The sequence below is a fragment of the Lepisma saccharinum genome, chromosome 10 (assembly GCF_977018435.1).
Source record: "Lepisma saccharinum chromosome 10, izLepSacc3.1, whole genome shotgun sequence".
In the NCBI taxonomy this organism is placed as follows: domain Eukaryota; kingdom Metazoa; phylum Arthropoda; class Insecta; order Zygentoma; family Lepismatidae; genus Lepisma; species Lepisma saccharinum.
The window spans coordinates 74,781,972-74,802,167 of NC_139238.1; the positions used below are offsets into that span (position 1 = coordinate 74,781,972).

At 37.1% G+C, this 20,196-nt stretch overlaps 1 protein-coding gene across 1 annotated transcript in view; it reads right to left on the reverse strand.

Moving 5' to 3' along the window:
- Positions 1 to 1,560: 1,560 nt before the first annotated feature.
- LOC145993949 (uncharacterized) overlaps positions 1,561 to 20,196 on the reverse strand; it is a 372,300-nt gene continuing 353,664 nt past the window's right edge. The window contains exon 2 of the mRNA XM_083129921.1: positions 1,561 to 5,350. Coding sequence (XP_082986047.1) covers positions 3,457 to 5,112 — 1,656 coding nt within the window. The 5' untranslated portion in view covers positions 5,113 to 5,350 and the 3' untranslated portion in view covers positions 1,561 to 3,456. The remainder of the gene's footprint in view (positions 5,351 to 20,196) is intronic.

Consider the following 20,196-nt stretch of genomic DNA (forward strand, 5'->3'; position numbering starts at 1 on the left):
TAAACTATGTTAAATCTTACCTGGCAATTTTATGTAAATAGAGGTCCTTGTGACCAACAGACGCGGTGGAGCCTAGGCCACCAAGAATAATCCTTCTAGGCAACCATTTATGTAACCTAAGGACTACACGCTACCCTGAAGACGGAGGCAGATTCAGCCTCCGAAACGTAGGTAAATATCTTTTTTAAAAATAACAGTGGTTAAAAGTCCAAAAAACTAGAATGAATATGTTAAAAAATCATTTGCCTTAAAAATATTAGGCAATAATATGTCCAAAAACCTGGCAGTAGGAAAGGCAATTGACCCATCACCCACCTAGCTGCTCTACCCACTGGACCACCATAGATCTCTTCAATATTTGTGTAGGTATGCGAATTGGAGAGCATTGGATGGAGCCGTGTGTGCACCCAGTAATTATTTCATGAGGGTCAATTACTAAGATAACATTTCCAATGCAATTATGTATAGGAACATATTGTTTAGAAAAAAATATGCTGCACAATTGACAACACATCATGCCCAGTTTCTATCCATGTATGTTGTATCTTCTTATGTGATTTTATCAAAGGAATTTAAACTTTCCTAATAAAGACTTAATGTTTATTAGCCAATATGTCAAGTGTGACTTCAAACCACACCAGTATGGTACGTTGTAATTTTTTTTAAAATACAAAGCAGCAAATAAATTATTATTCTTACTTTAAGTAACTTTTCTGCCACTTTAGTCTAATTACGATAATGAGGATGAATTCAGATTACAGTGAAACCTTGATTTTTGCATTTTTCAGGCAAACATGATGTAAATATATAAAAGATGGGAACATTAAATAGAAACTGACTTGTAAAAATTTCTTTAATGAATGACATGACCTACAGACATACATTTTCTTGCACTTAAAAAAAAAAACATGAAATGGCATCTTTGCAAGTTTTCATGGTTTCAGTCCATTGCAATTGTAGTGTAGAAAAGTGAACTTAACATGTCCTGATTTGGTTACACTGCTTGAAAATTTTACTGTTACCATTAAATAAGAATAATTTACCATGGTTTCTGTATTTAAAAAAATGCACTTTCACTCATTTGCAACATAGTCTTGTTCATTCAATAAATTTAACACCACTGAGAATATACTTCCACATGCTATAAAATTTATTGTAAGAAATGCATAAATTACGTTTATATCTAATTAAAAAATAAAACACATTTGCTCGATATATTACATTTGATTGCACAAAATTCCTGGCAATATTCAAAATGGTAAAAATTTTAATTTTATAACAGCCTTTTGTTTTCATAATTGTTTTTTTTATAATTAGTGTGAAAGTAGTAGCAAGTACCAACACACCATATAGGACAAAATTGTTCAGGGTTGTTTAAAAAGCATAATGTTGCATTGTTTGATAATACTTTTTGCATTAAAGCTTGTGTTGTCAAGTGAAAATATATTACCACAGAACTCATCTTTGTTGAATTTGTTCATTGTTTGAACCGTAGTTGTTATTGCTGTAAAAATAATAAGTAGACATGTTTGAACTTTTATCACTTTAGCATTTGGGGGGGGTTGAGACCTACTTGATAAATTTTGCACAAACAAGAAACATAGAACATGTGCATACCATTATTTTAAAATCTTTTCGGTTTTATAATAAAAGATCGGAGATCAAACTAACTACATAAAGAAAAGCAGGGTAGTTTTGAAGGCAAATTCCATGTAATACTTATATATCTATTATTTTAATTAAATACTTTCCATGAATTAGAAAAATTTCTTAGTAAACTTTGTTCTTAAGAAGCTGAATAGAACAATATGAGGTAATTCTACTGTAGTGCATACTTATTGTAGCAAAAAGTTGGTTTGCACAATTTGGAACTTGCATAATTCAGTTTATAACTGTAAAAAGCTATTAACTTCATCTGGTAAAGAATTTTGATTTTAGAAAACATAGTATCAAAGTTTGTGTATGTATATTATTCATATATAAAACACATGTAAGGCAACTTACACTTGTTTCTAAAAACAGATAAAAAAGAAAGGTAATTTTAGCTTCCATAATATATGTGAATTGATATGACATACATAAAAAAGCAATTGTTCCATTTATTTGTGCAAATAATTCCCTTTGTTTCCTTCATTTTACACGTAACATGTAGACAATTAAAATAAATAATTGTCCAGTATGAAACATCAAAATTGGATCTGTTCGAGTTTAGTATTTAGCATGATGTATCATGGTATGGTCTAGTATCTGGTACAATGTGATATGAAGGTCCATGGATCTACATCACTTTCTATTGCAATGCTAGTTCATATATTATTTGAGCAGGTTTCTAACCTGTACAAAAAAAATGGCAGTTTTCAGTAGCCTATACTTCTTTCAGGCTTGAAACATTGTTTTATATTATTTGGGCAAACTTATAAACTAAAAGTTCACTCCACTCGGAACCTTTATGGGTATTAGAACTAAATTTATAACTTTTGTAAAGCAGAGACATGATATTGAAAATGAATTCTCAGCATATGCAGTTCCTTGCATGAAGAATATAAATAAAATTTACGATTGCGCACATATATTGTTTTTTGCAGGCGTGAGAGTCGTATGTACTGTTTCAGTCAAGACATTTGTATAAAACTGTAAATGTAGTTAATGCTTTGTAAACAACCCTCGCATAAATCTTTCTATAGTTCTTACAAGAATAAAATATTTGCTTATATATAACATAATTATATCACAATACTTTACATATATATATCTACACCACATCCCTTGGCACACATTACCGATATGTCAGGCATCTACAAAAATACACTTCAAAAAGCTTCATTTACAAAATTTTAAACAATATGCTTTAAAAATATATTACTTTGTTCTTTATAAATTTTTCTTTGATAAAGTCGTATAGTACAAAACAATGATATACTGTAAAAAAAAGTTTCCTGCCAGTAAACTTATTGGAAATGGCAAGATCTTTGTTCATGTATGTATACATATTTTTTACATTACTGCACAATACTATACATGAGTACGAAAAATTAAAAACATGCAAAAACAATTATGTTTCATCACAGCAGATATATATAAAAATGAAGCATAGGAACAACTCCATGAACATTTATGATTTTTTAAAAATTTGACACTTTTTATCATTCTTATTATTTGTGCACCTTTCATTAAGGTCCAAGTCTCATGATAGGATGGCTTCAGTGCAGTGGATGCGAATAAATCGACATTTGTAGGTAACATTTTTCACTGGGCCACGTTATTGGTCCTCATTACTGTGTCTAGACAGCAAGGGAAACAAAACAACAATAATTTTTTTTAAAAAAAAATAGGGGACACATCACCAACAAAGATTTAGGAAGACATATTACAGAAGACTGCTAGGATTAGAACCTATAATCTATCTGCACCATCAACATTTAACGTAAATACACTGATAGGAATGTACACTGCTCACTACCTTTTAGCGGATTTCTGAACGTTCCCCGATTTCTGCGCATGCGTTTGGTAATGTTTGGCAAGGTGAGCTTTCTGGCGGAAACTTTTGCCGCACAGGTTGCAAGCGAATGGTTTTTCGCCTGTGTGCGTACGGATGTGGACGTTTACGGAGTACTTGTCCTTAAATCCCTTGCTGCAAATTGTGCAGTAGTGGAGGGAACGCTCCTTCCGTATGCCGTTGGTCATTTGCGGTTGCTTGCTCTGCCGTTTTGTGTATTTCTTGTTGTTCTTCAGGACTGATAGAGGGCTCTGCTGTTGCGGCGAATGGAGGATGGCATTGCTTAATGTCTCGCACTGGAGAGGCGGCTTGTAGATCAGTGTTCCTGTAGAGCAATAGTTTCTTACTGATTCGGCAACCTCATTCTCTATTTTCTTCAGCTGCTCGAAGTCCTCCGGGTAAGATTCAAGCTGCGATAGGAGGATTTCGTCCATGCAGTGCGCTGATTGGTCAGAATCTGTCAGCATACCCATGCTCTGGTGCTGCGCCTGATGGTGGTGGTGAGTATGGTTCGGGTCACTGCTGAACATGCTTTCAACCGGGTCCAAGCCCAGAGAACTCTTGCTGTTGTCGTCCCCGTTGAACAGCGTCGACGGAGGCGATGATTCCGTCGGGGTATGAGGCTGGTTGCATCCTGGTGGAGTAGACAGCGCTCGCTTCAGTTCGGAATGGTTATTTGGCATTTCCTTCTTCTGGTTACCGTTGTAGCGTGTGAGGAAGGATGTCTTCCCTTGCAGAGCACTTCTTAAGAGGGAATCTGGGTTAGTAAGCTTCCAGGTGTAATCCTCCAGCGGTTCCTGGACAATTATGCTGGCTTGGGTTTCGGGATGATTTGGTTCACTTTTAACAAGGAGGACAGGTACCAAAGGATTAATGGGTTCTGTCGAGTTGCAGCTGATCGCTTCTTGCGTCGTCGCCACTGGTTGAATCTTCACATCCTCTGAGTAGGTGGCAGCACCTGCATCTTCATATGAGGAAAATGCTGGTTCCTGCGTGGGTGTTGTGGGAGTTCTCGCCACGTCGGCAGTCAGAGGAGAATCTTGTATTGGTGGTGTTGGAGTGTCGTGGTGGGGCACGTGATGGTAACCATTGTGATCCTGGCTGTTGCTGACAAAATTCAAGAAGGAGTCGAGATCTACATTTTGTTGCGGTGCCGGTTGGGGTGATTGGTGATGCGAGTTGTGCATCATGGTGGACTCTGAGTTACTGTTGGTGGACATTGCCCCCGCGTCGTCACTCTTGAACCACACATGGTCACCATTGAGAACAGTAAGGGTATAAATAGCACCGTCCGTGTTTACCTTTGTTGATGGTGAATCTTCCGACACCACAGTTTGCCCCCAGAACTTGAGATCATCAAATATGGCAGTTTCTAATTTCATTGACGACTCCTTCTCGCCCGACGGTGTGCTCCAGAAGTGATCGAAGTTGAGGGAGTCAGACGTGAGGTGATTGTTGTTGGCCTCTTTCAGTTCCAGGGAATCCAGGGACCCGTTCACTGGGAAACTGGGCGATTTCATCCTGCGATGCGATTCTTCAAAATCCGGGCATGTCACAAAATCAAAGAAGTCAGTTTTGGATATATCTTCTCCCCTTAAGGCCTCAGCCAGATCCATTATCACTAACGATCTGACAATTTTGGCAGGAATGCAAGTACCTAGCCGAATTCTTCTGGACCTCTTAGGTAAGTTGATTCTGCTCTTCTTCCAAACCGATCTTCAGTTGTTTGCTCAGCTCACACACTTATAAGCGATGCATTCCAGTGTATAACAGTGTGACTGGCATGCTGTCTCAAATGGTCGACATATGGAGATGTAATTGTTGTCAGTCTGGAAGGCTCTTCCATTACTGGTCCTGTAAAGAAAGAAATATCTGCATTAGATGTGAATATATTCTCACTATAAATTAGTGGTGGCTCGTGGGGTCTGCAAGGTGTAGGGCACATTCAAAATATAGGTTACATCTTAGAACTAATGGAAGTCATACCAGCAACATGTAATATATATAAAATTAAAAATATGTAATACTTTAGAAAAGTTTTCTTTGTTATTTCATTTCTTCTATATCATGAAAAAAAGGGAGGAATTAGCTATTTTTTTGTTGATATGTTCTGGTCTGTTTTTATCTTCGAACAATGAACACTTGATTTAGGCAAAGCTGTGTTTTTGGCGGGTCTAATTCTTTGGCCAATAATCAGTCCTGGTGATTTAAAATTTGACTTTGTAATCTCTCACCTGATTAATTTTGCTTTATTTTCACGTGCACGGTAACACGCCAGTAAAGAACTCATAACCATGGGCCTCGCCAAAAATTTTCCTAGGGGGGTCGAATCGAAGATGTCGAGGACACCCCCTCCCCTCAAAAATATTGTGATACAGACCAGTGGCATATGCAGAAGTTTGTCCAAGATGGGTCCATTTTTAAAATTATTGCATCATCGGTATTTTAAATTATGTTATTATTATTACTACTACTACTACTAGTAATAGAAGTTTTAGTTTACTTTATTTTAGCATGCAATAAGTTTATTATACCTAGATACGAATAATATAGTACTTCTTACAACCAAGATTACATAATATGTGTGAAAGTTACAAATTAACAGTTTCAGTGTTGCAAATTATGAAAGTTTCGAACTAAATTCGATATCTCAAGACCATTTTTAAACAATGACGCAAAATGAGGTGAAATAAAGTGTTTCGTTTATAAATTGCTATAAATTGAAAAAAGTAGATGGAAATTTCCAGGGGGGTCAACCGACTGGTTTCATATCATCACTTATCCTCATCTTCGCAATTAGCGAAAAGCGGCAGAAATACAAAGTAAAATGAACCAAATCAATCAATGTATGATATTCAGAAAGCATAAAGTGCTTTGCCTCCCTGAAGTTGATACATCGCATAACAAAAGCAAAATGCACAATAGGCAATCGGTTCAGGATGGGGCGTTATTATAATCTTATCTCCCATCACTTCTTGAACTGATACTCATGTATGCTACTTTTCCATTAAAGTATCAAATTTATAACTGCTTCTGATATATTTTTACCATTTCAGTTATTTTACATCACTCTTTTAGGTAGTTCTTGGGTTCATTGTGACAATGAGAATGAATAATGAACCAACGAAATGGATAATGGGACAAACACAACGATACATCCATACTTTGACCAGGGTTCGAAACTGGGAACTCTAGCTTCATAGCACATTATGCTGACCACTCCAGTACAGAGGCCAGTGATTGAAGTTGTTAGTATAAGAGTAAGGTTAAAAAATGCCCTTTGTCTTTGTAATCAAAATTGTAAATCGAGGCATTTTTATTGAAATGAATACATTTCGTCTTAATGTATTGGCCATTTCCTGTGACTGAACAGTGGGATAGCCCATACAAATTTTCACGTCAAAAGGAGACTTGATAGCTTAAATCTACATGTAAAGGCATATTATACACGGTGGACATTTTTTTGTGGCCAAAGATGTTTGTGTGATATTAGAAGCTCTCGTAAAAAATGACCATTTTAGGGTGCTCTTTTTTTCAATTGAGGCTTTCCAATGTTAATTCGAAGCAAGGTGATAATCGCATTAAACTATTATCATACTATATGGTCCTGCAGAAAATCCAGACCTCCATGTGATGCCACTTAATCATATTCCTTGAACATCCAACTGGTAAGGATGTCGAATCGACCCTTCTTAATAGAAATATGTTTGATACATCGTTGGAAAGGGTATGAATCAAGGATTCCAGAAATATAAAATTTAAGGTGAGGAAACAATTGGAAGTGGGGGAAAAAGTAGTATTAATTGCTCCCGATTCAGGGTAATTGACCTGCCGCCCTGCCTCCGCTCCGCTACGATCCGGCTACCCGCCATTTTCTATAGAGTCCCTTTGAATAAAAACATGATTTAAAAAAAGTTGAATCCTAGTGGAAATTCGCATGTATATTCACGTTGAAAACCAAAGTTCGACCTGGCAATACTGTGTTTTTACAACATGGATTAGGTTCAAGGAAACCAGCTATGGCAAGTAATGTAGTCTTTTTTTTTATTATTATTATTTCATAGAAATGTAACTTCAAATTTAGAAATGCACAGTGGCAATTCGAAGTGTTAAATACGTACTACTATTAGCGGACAATATATATTTTTTTTACTTTCAAACGGTAAAACACAAGGGTCGATTGTGCAGTCTAGACATCCAACCTGACCCACCTGTACAATTCCCACCTTTCACATAACCAGTGTCATGTTTAAAAAAATATGCTTGTCGACTGTTATCCATGGAGCCATTTTGTGCACAAGAAACGTAATAATTAAGAACTTTGAAAACATTAATATAATATCTACAATGACATATATCTGATGTTACGCTTAAACAGACATGTGTTCTTTATACACTCAAATTCACGTTCTTCGTGTCGTACATAAGAATCCAGTGACTGATTTCGTTGTGTTCTGCCAACGCTGTCCCCTTGTAATCAAGGAGCCCCAGCTTTGATCCCCTCTGGAGTAACAACGGTTTGGATCCCACTGTTGTAAGAACGGCCCTACAGACCGAAACACGCCCGCTCTAATAAAGACGATTTATTGTTATTATTTAAACTGTAGGTCCAGTCCCGAATAGTTTATCTGAGCATAAAGTGAACTTGAAAGAAACTAAATATTATTCGTCCCTTTATTTGATAAGAGTTTACAATAGACAGTGTAGCCACCACGTGAGATTTTCTAGTAAAAAAGTGTTAGATTTGTTTATTTTGAAAAAAAACAACACAAACTTTGCTGTAATATTCAAGGTACGATATCGGTAAGAGTGCCATCCCAAATAACGTTAATCAATTGGTAAAAGTTATCACCGCCTTTCGCAATTGAAGATCATTTGCGGAGATATTTTTAAAATCTGATAATTGTGCAAATCTGTTCCACGTTTCACTTTAGATCCTAATGGCCTGCGTTGTTGGAACGTATCGCAATAATTGCGCACGATCCTTCCGGCCAGCTGAATCAACTGTAAAGTCATAAAACGTACTTCCTTTTTCTCGCACAGTTGACTTTTCTCGTAATTCTTTCAAATTGCCTTGCAACTGTGGGCCTATCATGTTCTAACGATCAGTGGCCGTTAGTTCTGCTACATTTTCTACTGACCATTATTCAGTTCGATCACCGATTTTCTCTTGTCAGTTAAAATTGCTGGATACGAGAGGGAGAAAATAGAGTCCTATGACCCAAAACATCCTTCCAGAATTTTGCTAGTGGTTTCCTTCCACATGACTTGGTATTATTGTTTTCCATTTCCTCCCATACTTGTCTTGCTAACACAATATTCACGATAAACGGTTGTGGAGTAGGGGTCATAAATATTACAGGAAAACTATCCAATCATCACATTTATTTATTTTGTTTACGGAATGCAAGGCTCAAGAATTGAAACAAGCACGGTCGGTGGTCGAACGGTTACGTTGTAGACTTTCGATCTCATCACCGAATTTCCAGAGTTCGAATCATGGCTTTGAGAATGAGTTTTTTGTAACCACCGATCTCTTGATTACAAGGCAACAAGGTTGCCACACCTCATCCGAAAGGCAGGGGTGTTCTTTGCGAGTATCTTTTCATCAGTTTAATCCAATCATTCTCATCGTCGTGATTATCCGAAAGTGGCAAAAAGAGACGCTCAATAACAAAAAATATATTTTTTTATAAACACGTAGGAAATAAAAATGAATGACAATATTGATGGCTAATTTGCCTGGTAATATTTCTACACCATAAGAAAATTAACATGGGCCAAAATAGTGAATTAATTGACAGCTTGGGACGTATCATAAGCAGTGACATGAGCTGCAGTGAGGAAATCAGTACACGCGGTTAGAAGCTTTTTCATCTCCGTTGATAAGATTGAAAATATATTGTTGGACTGTATAGGAATTATTGTTTATCGTAATACAATCGTGTAGGTTGAATTGCATCTTGAACAAAGTTGTTCTAGTTCTACGCTGTATCAAGAAACAAACTGCCTTAGTAATAAGTGAAGCGAGTATACAGTGGGATCATTAGTCTCTTTTATAATTTTTGGACTACAAATAATATGAAAATTTGTCATATTTATCACTTTTAATGCTCATTAAAAGCAGGAGAGAATGACACCAATTTGAGCTCTCCAGGTCAAATAGGTTTTGGTCTACAGCTGTTTAAAGATTTCAAAATGTCGTCAAATATTGGAGTTTTTGCTTTTTCAAAATCAATAACTTAAAAACTAAGAGCCAAAAAAATCTGAAATTTTTAAGTGTTTGTCCTTTTGACAGGTACAATGTATAAACAAAAATCTCAATCCTAAAGATTCAAAATAATTTTTATTGGTTGATTTGACATGGAATGACATCTAGAACACCCAGCCGTCAAATAGGAGAGATAATGCACCAGCTGAGAGCACAGAAGAATATTACAAAATCATTATCGTTCATTTTTTAACCATTTTGTAGTAGAATTGAACTCGCGTTTCTCTGAGCACGGTGAACACATTGCAAAATTGCATCAACTTATTCCAAACATGTGGAATGGCTATTCCTCATTCATTCGAACAGTGTGTCAAAATGTTGGATGGCCTGGTTGGATTTTCATAGCCTGATCATACCTACGCCTGCTATACGTCCAGGATTTTTCGGGATAATCCCGGAATGATATCATTGTCCTGGTGTCCCGAATAGTTTCTTCGGGAGGCACAAATGTCCTTGAATCGGGTGGAAAAGGAGAATGATTAAGATTATACTTTCTGACCTTTATTTATATTTAAATGCGTAAAATTAAAATGCTCATTTTACAAAACAATCTAACTGTAAATTGAACAGCTCCCTCTCGATAATTCAAGAGTTATCGAGTTACAAGAGATGCTGCAAAGATATTTGACTTCACGATGGCGCCGCCGTCTGCTAGCAGCACTGAATATCAGTTGCAAATCTCTTCCATTGCGTAACAACCTGTTTACTGTAAACAATCAGTGCTTTATTGCACTGTTCAGTCCGCAGTTCTCAAATAAAGTTTCGACATTGTGAGATAGCAGCTTAGTTCTTTATGGCACCGAAAAGGAATTGCAAGATAAATGATATACTTCGAAGTGGATTTCTGTTTCTTTTTAAGAGATGTAAAGAATATGTAATGGATATGTTCATACACACAACTTTGTCGGGTCCTGCAACCCCCCCTTCCCCCCTCTCCCCAACAAGCTTCCGGTCAGCAGTGTCTTGGGTTTTTACTTCTGAAATATTCGCAATTAAAATTACCACCTGAGCGATAGTGTCGCTTCCAATATGGCCGCTCTACGTAGGATAAATCTTTGTTTACATTCAGTGGTAGTACGTAATAGCAGCGTGTTGTCATGGCTGGTATGGAAGAGACGCACGCGATATTTTTAAATATTGCGAATGCGATGTGTATTCCAGGAACTATAACGAAGGTGAAGCTGTGCTGAGAGCGAAGCATTTAATTATGATAGGCAAAAATAACACGGAAAACTGAGACGAAACTAATGTATATGCCACTGGTTCTTCAATGCAGTGCTGTTTCATCTGCACCTCGGTTGTAACTCGGGCTCTCAGAAATGATTTGAAAATAAAGCAATTCACCTGTACTGCAAAGCTTGGGCAGGAGAAAAATGTAAACACGCCGTTGCAGTTCTTTCCCCAATGAGGCAGGCTGGTTTGATAAATAATTGATTGATTGATTGGCTTTATTTTACTTCGCTTTTTGTGCCACTTTTGGCTAATTTGCGAAGATTGAGATGAATGATGAAATTGATGAATGGACACTCACAAACATCCATGCCCAGGCCAGGATTCGAACCCGGGACCCCTGGCGTCGTAGCGCGAACTGGTTTAATAACAACACAGGATAATTATAATAACAATTTCATTGAGGTTATCTTCAGTCTTCACTGAAAATTGACTTACTGAATGAAACAGCAACATTAGCATGTCAATTTCCTTTTTCTGACTTACCATTATGATTACAGACATTAATTAATTCTCAAACTATTTTCATCTTCGCAATTGACTTGCACCTGTTCCAAATTATATATATATACTACATTGTTTTCGAAGACAAATGTTATATTCATAAAGAACAATTTAAAACTTACTTTCATGGTAATAAAATCATCTTTCGGAAAATAAAGTAAACAGACTCGTGCGTTCTTCGTAATTTCCTGGCCGCATTTCAGTGATGCCAATCTTGTCAATCAGTTCTGTTTTCCCTGATTTATTTACAAATTTCATTTTGTTGATTCCACGGGGTGGAAATAGGCTACATGTAAGCTTTTCACTTGTCCTGACCCATAAAACGATTTAGAGGAAAAAACTTAACAGTAGACGTTACTTTTTCGCATGTTCCCCATGCTTTGAACGGCTTCAACACAGCGAAGTGTCCTACTTGGAGTGGTTCCTGGAAATCTCACCAGATGGCATATCGGATAATTTTAATCGCGAACAGCAACCATAATCATATCAAAAGTTGCACCCCCCCCCCCCTTACGTGAACTATATATACGCCCATGAGTGTGATGCATAAGTATTAGCAAGCAAATTGGCCATCAGCAAGTTTCTTCTCTTTATTTCACCCAGCGAGAGCTTCAAGAACTGAAACAAAGCGACAAACGAGCGGCTGAAAGCCTTAGCAGCAGCAAACGTAAAAACGTATTTCTTAAAAGCACGTAAGATGAAAGAGAAAAAAATAATGAAAATAGTCGTGGACAATTTGTTGAGCAATACGTGTGCATCCCACTGTACAACAAAGAGAAATTTAGCATTATTGTGGGATCGTGAAGCACATACGATTTTAACTCTTACTGTCAGACAACCCAGATAATAAAGGAGTAAGGTTATCTTTCAGTAAAGGGTATATAAACTGTATAGATATTTCGGTTCGCATTTCAATGATTTTACAATGCTGAACTTCCCCAGAGTTAATAAAGACCTGTCAAAAAGTAAACCGTGCAACACAATGTCGTCCTTATTTTAATTACTAGGCTAATGACACCTTGCACATACAAAGTATGGACCTTTAGGCAGGATGTCCCACTGTATAGCTAACGTCCAAATCAACCTTCTGCACTATTATCTTCGTTATGTGTGGTGTTGCATTGTGATGATGCAAATTTATATACTTTTGTCGAACTTAGTTTCAGATTTTCCACGGATAAACTATCATTTTTTCGTGACTGCTCCTACGTTCAAGACCCTCAAAGAATGGCGTCACCAGTTTTCTGGATGAAAAATTCGTGGTGCTTGTCTAGGAATCGTCATGGAACAGTCATTTTTCGTCCACCTGTAAAGTCTTTTAATTGATGCAAGTTGTAATGAATTAAGAAGTGACTTTGACCGTCCATTATGCCCAAACCACAAACCTGCAAAAGGAAACATGAGTTTGGCGTCTGCTACATGATTAATCCTGAAACTACGCTTATCTACTTCTGCTTATTTTTTTTAACCACGACTAATTATGTAACTCTTTTGACCTCATTTTCGCATTTTGCAATTCCCTTCCACCACAGCCCACGTTGATAATTTTCTCAAGTATAGCAGACTGAAAACGCTCATTCTTCCATCATGTCAAATTGAAAGTCAATACCAATCTATGTCATTCAAGCACGACCGAAGAGCGTTGGAACCTGTCAAATTTCCACTATGACTTCCTCCAATTCTTCTATTGATTACGTATTTACATTATCGCCATCTTTCTGGCAAGTAGATTATTCACGACCAAAGGTGTGAAACTATTTCCAGTCTGGTACTTGATTTCTGTATTTTCTGTCACACGGTCTCATTCTTAGAGCGTAAAAAGCCTATTATAACTTCAGAATGTGTTGTACGAGGGTGAAATATAACGTCGTTTAAAGTGATCTATTCAAAAGCATCTTATAACAAAAACGTTTTTCCAAGTGCTTTTTTTCTGGTGAAACTTCCCTTTTATTGTATCTTTTTTTTTCTGTCTAACCTTGTTACATTTTCGCTCCTAATTCCTTGGCGAAAGTAGCACGGAACGACTGCGTTCTTGTGTTCTGTTGCTCAACCATGAACGCAGAATAAATCTTGCGGTTTTGTTATGCCTCATTGGCTAACAGCAGTTCTCTGTTTATTATCGACAAAACTGTTCTTCTCCCAAGTAAGGCAATTTGTACACGTCGCTGGCTTCGTCCTTTGCGTTTGTAGTATTTAATTGGTGGAATTAAGCTAATAAAAGAGACAATTCAGCCAAGTAAATTCACTAAACGCCAGTTATTTTCCTTCCTTAAACATTCTCTTGTGTTTATATTAAAGAGTTGGATGAGTAAAAATGGTAAGACTACCATGTTTTATTATTATTATTAGTGGTGGTGGTGTTGGTATTTGAATGATTTGGCTTCACAAATGCATACTATAGATACATACGGTTTCATATTAACAGCATTTTGTGTGAACCTGATGTGAAATATCGGAAGTTTAACGGAATTTATTTATTTACTCAGAGTTTCAGATACAGTCTTATTTGGACATTTTACACTGAAACAAAAGATAGAAACAATAACAAGATGGGATAGATTTACATGTTCTTGGTCAGTAATATACAAAAATTACGTTCTGGAAGGAAAATATCTACATTCAGGAGAAGTTTGTTGTAGATTTCTGGGAGCCTGTAAAACAAAGAGCGTTGTAGAAGGGATAGCCTAGTGGTTGGGTTGCGGAAGAGTTGCAGGTTGCGCGTTTGCTTTTGGGGTACCCTAAGTGTGAACTTACTGATTAGGAGGTCTGTTCTAATTTTACCATTTATTATCTTGTATAAAAATTTCATGTCAGCTAGATCACGACGAAAGGATTGAGTGTGAATATTCAGAGCAGTCATGGTGTCTGATTTGGATACATGTCGAAAGGATGATCGCTTGGGGCGCTGTAATCGATATTTGCGGTGTTACAGGCTACATTGTATTTGGAAAATTCCCACTTTAAGGTGTATTCCAGTACGACTTTAAAAATAGAGGGATATTTTGTAGCCTAGCATACGTGACAAGCTGCATTTTACTTCGTCAATACATTTTAAATGACACGTGATTGGCTTAAATCAATGACTGAAATTAGACACTATACATTGATATGTAATTTTTCTGTTTCGTAGTGATATAAGTTTCTGTATAAATTAATGAAATGTGTTGTCACGAATGTTACGTGTTACTGTAACATTTGCGACACATGTTGGATCAACTAAGAAAACGTGTTATGACTTGAATTTCAGTAATTGATTTAAACTAAACACGTGTCATTACAACGATATCGTACTAAATAGAGTAATATGTCGTACATTATATGCCCAAACCTTAAGGAAAGTTGAATTTTGAAGCTAGATATAGTAATTAATCCTGAAACAACGGAATACAAGAAAAGAAACTAAACAAAACGTTATTTTATGCATAAAGTATTTATTGGTTGGGGACATAATCCTTACACCAAATAACAATTTATAATATATAGCTACATGCATGCATATAATATTTACACACATTGCTTTCACAATAAATAACTATACCATTACACATTTTATAGCATTATTTTCGACTTGTTTAAATATTTTGTAAGAATATTGACTACCGATTGGATTGATTTGTTGTTTTAAGTCCACTTCATGCACAGTAAGGCTAATCGGGACTGGACCTACAGTTTAAAGTGGGATCCGAACCACTATGTGCCTCCACCGGGAATCGAACCCGGGACCCCTTTATTGACTACCGAGAATGAAGGAGAAGTCAGTAAACAAGTGCAACGTGCCACCACAATCGCAACTTCAGGGTATGGAGATACGAATTGGCAACACACCGCTCCTTGCTCCGCAAGTCAGTTGGAAGCATCAATTCTCACTCAGGGAGCGGGATTAAGACGATCCACATCCTCCAGGAAGAGAACCACCGAATTGCGATACGTGACAGAAAAATAAAATAAAATATGTTACGATTATAATATCCAAAAACTTTAATCAGCGATCGCGCGCGTACATACTCATCCGCACAAGTTACAAATATAGTATGTTGGGTCCTGCTCGCTCGTAGGTAGTGATATGTAACTTATTTATCACTACAGAATCCGCGCACCGCCTTCACCGTTAACAGCAAGAACTTTTTTTATATATAAATGTAAAATTTGGTTGTAGCTTTGCTGCTATGCACCAGTTACATTTGTTTTACATTTTATAATTTTACAATTTCATAATTTTATATTATAATATTTTCTCTCACAATATAGTTTTTAAGTACATATATTATTTTCTTCGTTGGGTTCCTCAAAAATGTTGACAAGGCGTATGGGACATTATATCCTGCTTCTTTTAGGTCTCATAAGAAATAATCACGCGTAGTTGCATTAAGATGACATTCAAATATAATATGATCAGGTGTTCCTTCAGTTGCACCACACTGACAGATTGGGGATTGAACAATCTTCCTAGCATACAGGTCTTTAGGGGCTAGGGTGTAATTTAGCCGACATCTAAGAAGACTTGTTAAAGAGTTTCTTGTAAGGTTAATGTCTTGATACCAAGGTTCTTTAGGTATAATTGGTTGAATTGAATAATGTTTTTTCCCTTAGTCTTCCCAGTAATTGTCCATTGTTTCTGCCAATTTTTAAACAATTCTGTTTTAGCATGCGACTCTAGCGCTTTTGCTGAAAATTTAATCCGAAGCGATCGGTGACTTGATTCTTCAGCTGCGTACTTGGCTAATGCGTCTGCTATGTGGTTCCCTTCTATGGATGTATGCCCAGGAGTCCAGACAAAAGAAATACTGTATCCTGAGTTGGTTAGTTTGTGATATAAAATTTTTATGTTAACAATGTACCAGTCTACATAGTAATCAGCTGTTATCGATCCCAGGGAGTGTAAGACTGACGCTGAATCAGTGGCGATCACTACCCTCTTGAGGTTTTCCTCCTGTATATACAACAGAGTCCAGCGCAGATAATTCTGCCGTGCGATGCGCGAAACAACTAAAGAAGCAGTGTTGCTAATGGAGCAGATAGAAAAATCGCTGCAGTGCGCCGATGCACAGCTGTTACGTACAACAATAAAATTAGAGAATTCAGGTCTATCTAACGTTGAGTTTTAAACGTCATGCATTATACCAGGACTAGGATTAATATGTACTAACAAGTGGCTTTGTATGTAGCTACATACATATGGACTAAAAATTCGCAAAATATGAACTAACACATAAGTAAAATTACCAAAAATGCTGCAAAGAAGACTTCTTCATACGATTCCTTATTTGAGTGATTTCAAACAAAATAAAAAAATATATATATTATTTTTCATTGCATTAATGCACTGGTGGCGTTCTACCTTTTCACTCCCAAAACCCGTATACACTGGTATGGAACTGCAACGCCAGATAATAACATGCCAACGTGTTAAACCGCTACAATTGCACCATAACACTCCTCCTGAAGCAGTATTATTATTTCCTCTCTGAGATCGGCGACAGTCGGTTGCCTTTGTTGTACATTTACAAAGGATGCCGGCTTCCACAACAATAACAAGTACATATACTGCCACTAGACGATAAGCTGCGCGGCTTTTTCTTTTGTTGTTATGAACCAGGGCCGGCGCTAGTCATTTTGCCTCCCTGGGAGGTGGCGGCAGATGCCGCTCTATTTCGACCCCCCCCCCCCCGGTCATTACGCAGCAACGGAAAATTGAAAATCAATATATTCCTAACTAAAACATCAAAATATAAAATAAATAATGAGACTTCTTATGCTATTTCAATACTATTCAGCGCAAAAGAATATCTCGCTCGATCACAGTTTTCAATAGGCTTATTTTTTTCTTCTCTTCAAATTTTGCCGCTCTGGGCGATGGGACGGTTCGCCCTCCCCTTCCGCCGGCCCTGCTATGAACTTGGTCACCCATCAAAGCATGGCAATTTTAACACAAAAAAACAATATGTATCGCATTAAGCAGCAAAAATGACAGCCTCCTCTATGCAATTTCTACAAGAACACGTGCCGGAGCCAGAGTTGAAATGATGTTGGAGCCACATAATTTATTTATTTTGAATAATTCCAAAATTATGAAATATGAACAATTTGTTGCTGCTGTTCGCTGCTCTCTTGCCAAAATGCTTTATTGGGATGCTAACACCATGACTGGCTTCCTCCTTCATGAACTCGTGCACGTTGCTTAGAATTTCCCGAGCTTGGCTATGCAAGGTTTTTGATTTCAACTTCGACAGAACTGGAGGCATTATGGAATTTAACGTTCATTAGCAAACACACACTTTTACATACACACACGCAATACACGCACACAACGTCAAACCGGTCAAATACTTAGTATAAAATAAAAATATGGTGCTTCCAATCCAACAAAACTCACCGCCACTTTACCTGCCTTTTCCCCTTCCGTGACAGTAATAGTGCTTCATTATTACAGTTGGCAACACTAGTTACTAGCTAGCCAATGAACATGCACTGCATAAAAGAAGCAAGCACTACGCCGTGCTATATTGCCACATTAGCGTCCCTACCGAACGGTGGGAACCGCGAGCTGGAGCACTATTCAATTGTTTTCAATGATGTTTGCGCGAGTGTGTCCAGGAATGGAATGACAATGTGGCAACAATAGCGAAGGTTTTCGAGCAGGGTAGAACACATGATGCTAAGAGAGAGGGAGACGAAACGAAAATTCGTTTCTACGCAACGGCAAATTTACGTGTGTGGCACTCTACTTGACGAATAGCAAACGCTTCCGCCGTGAATATTGAAAATTCTGCTGGTAATGGGTAGATTTTGTATTCCATTAGATTATTGCAGTACATTGAGGCTCCAGTGTTACCAATTGCGAACTTTGATGCGTCTGTATATATATAAAAATCTTCATGCACTACAGAGTGTACATATTCCATGAATATGTTATTCACCATAGCAAGAACTTAACTGCTTACCCAGACGCGAGGCACAGCATAACAGATTGTTCTTTTATACAATGCTAGCAACTCATATAAAAATAACACAAGAAAAACTGATAATTTATGTGATAGATCAATGCTTAAATTAGTGCTAGGAAGCTTTTGTTATGGTTGGCAACAATTAAGAATGCCAACGTGGAACTTTTGATGTCGCCATTTACACGTAGCATCATTCCCCACTCCTAAAATTAACAACCAATAAGATAACGCTATATTATTGAAAGCAAGGGAGAATTGCTTTGCTATAATGTTATAATTTTAAACTAGGAAAAAAATAACGAAACTGATTTTATAAAGTACAAGTAATTAATATTTGCCCTTGCACATAAAATTATTAAATAAAGATTAAAGATTTAGTTTACGTATTGTTACCGAAGACTAAATTACTTCAATCGTGTCCATTGTTGAACAAAAATCGATATTAAGAAGACATGTATGTAATATGTGATTAAACAACAACTTCTTCGTGAAAGATAATGATAATCCTAGCAATCTTGGATTTGAAAAATAATGAAAACGTTACATAGGATATCCTAATTATTAACCTATAAAATCTAATATATGTTGCAAAAATAAGTGAATATTATAAATACATGAATTATGAAAATAATTAAGTAAATAATTTAATACAAATTATTAAGTTGAAAGCGTACGAATAAGATACATTCCAATACATGACTGAAATTTGGCTAACATGGCGGCCGTTACACAAGGAAAGTGTCGGTGGCGGTGGCGCTTGGTGTCCACTCTTGTACAGTGGGATCCATGAGTATTACCGTGCAAATTGTCCATGACTATTATCATTAATTTTTCTCTTACACCCTATGTGTTCTTAAGCGATGGATTTTTATGTATGCTGGTGCAGAAGTTGTCAATAGCTTGTTTTGTGTTTTCTTTTAATTCTTGAAGTTCTTATTGGGTCAAATAAGGTGCACGAACATGGTGATGGACAATTTGCAAGGTAATACTCATGGATTCCACTGTACAAGCCCTGTAAGAATTGTTCTCTGTATGTTTCATGAAGGTTGCACTGAAATATTATATGGTTGCCAGTTGCAATATATTCATTAAACAAACAAACTGGTGAAGGCAGAAACAAAACTTTAGAGACGATTCAAAGATATTGCAGGGAAGGCCAAAGACCTTGCATATGCACACTAGACTGCTTGATGGCGCTGGTGAGAATATGACTTGTGTCAAAGCAGGGTTACAAGTGTCCCGTTCCGCACTGCAAAGAGACGTCTGTCAATGAGCTGCGACTAGAACAGGCGAAAATTGGTACATAATAGAAAGAGAGGAATAGTGGAAGAACGAGCAAAATTTGAGACTGATATAGTGAAAGAAACTCCATGAATGAGAACTTACAGAGCGTTGAATACAAAGGAAACAATGACCTGGAAGAGTCTTAAGTCGAACCTTGAGGTGCGCTACAGAAATTTCCCTTGCCACGAACAACATGGAGTCTTGAGATGCAAAATTTTCTCTGACGAAGTAAAATGGCGGAAGAACAGCATACAATTACCGCACACGGCAATCCGTTCCTCGTGTCCAAGATGGTTATTTTACGGGGGAAAACTGCGATTTCCACTGTGGGAAGAGGTCGAACCTAAAATCACCAGCATCCTTTGTTTACTTTCTAGGACACAATTGGGTTATCCTCTTGGCACGAATGGGACTTGAAAAATACTGCTGACTCGCACTTGGTAATGCCTCGTAGGCGCCTGCTTCCA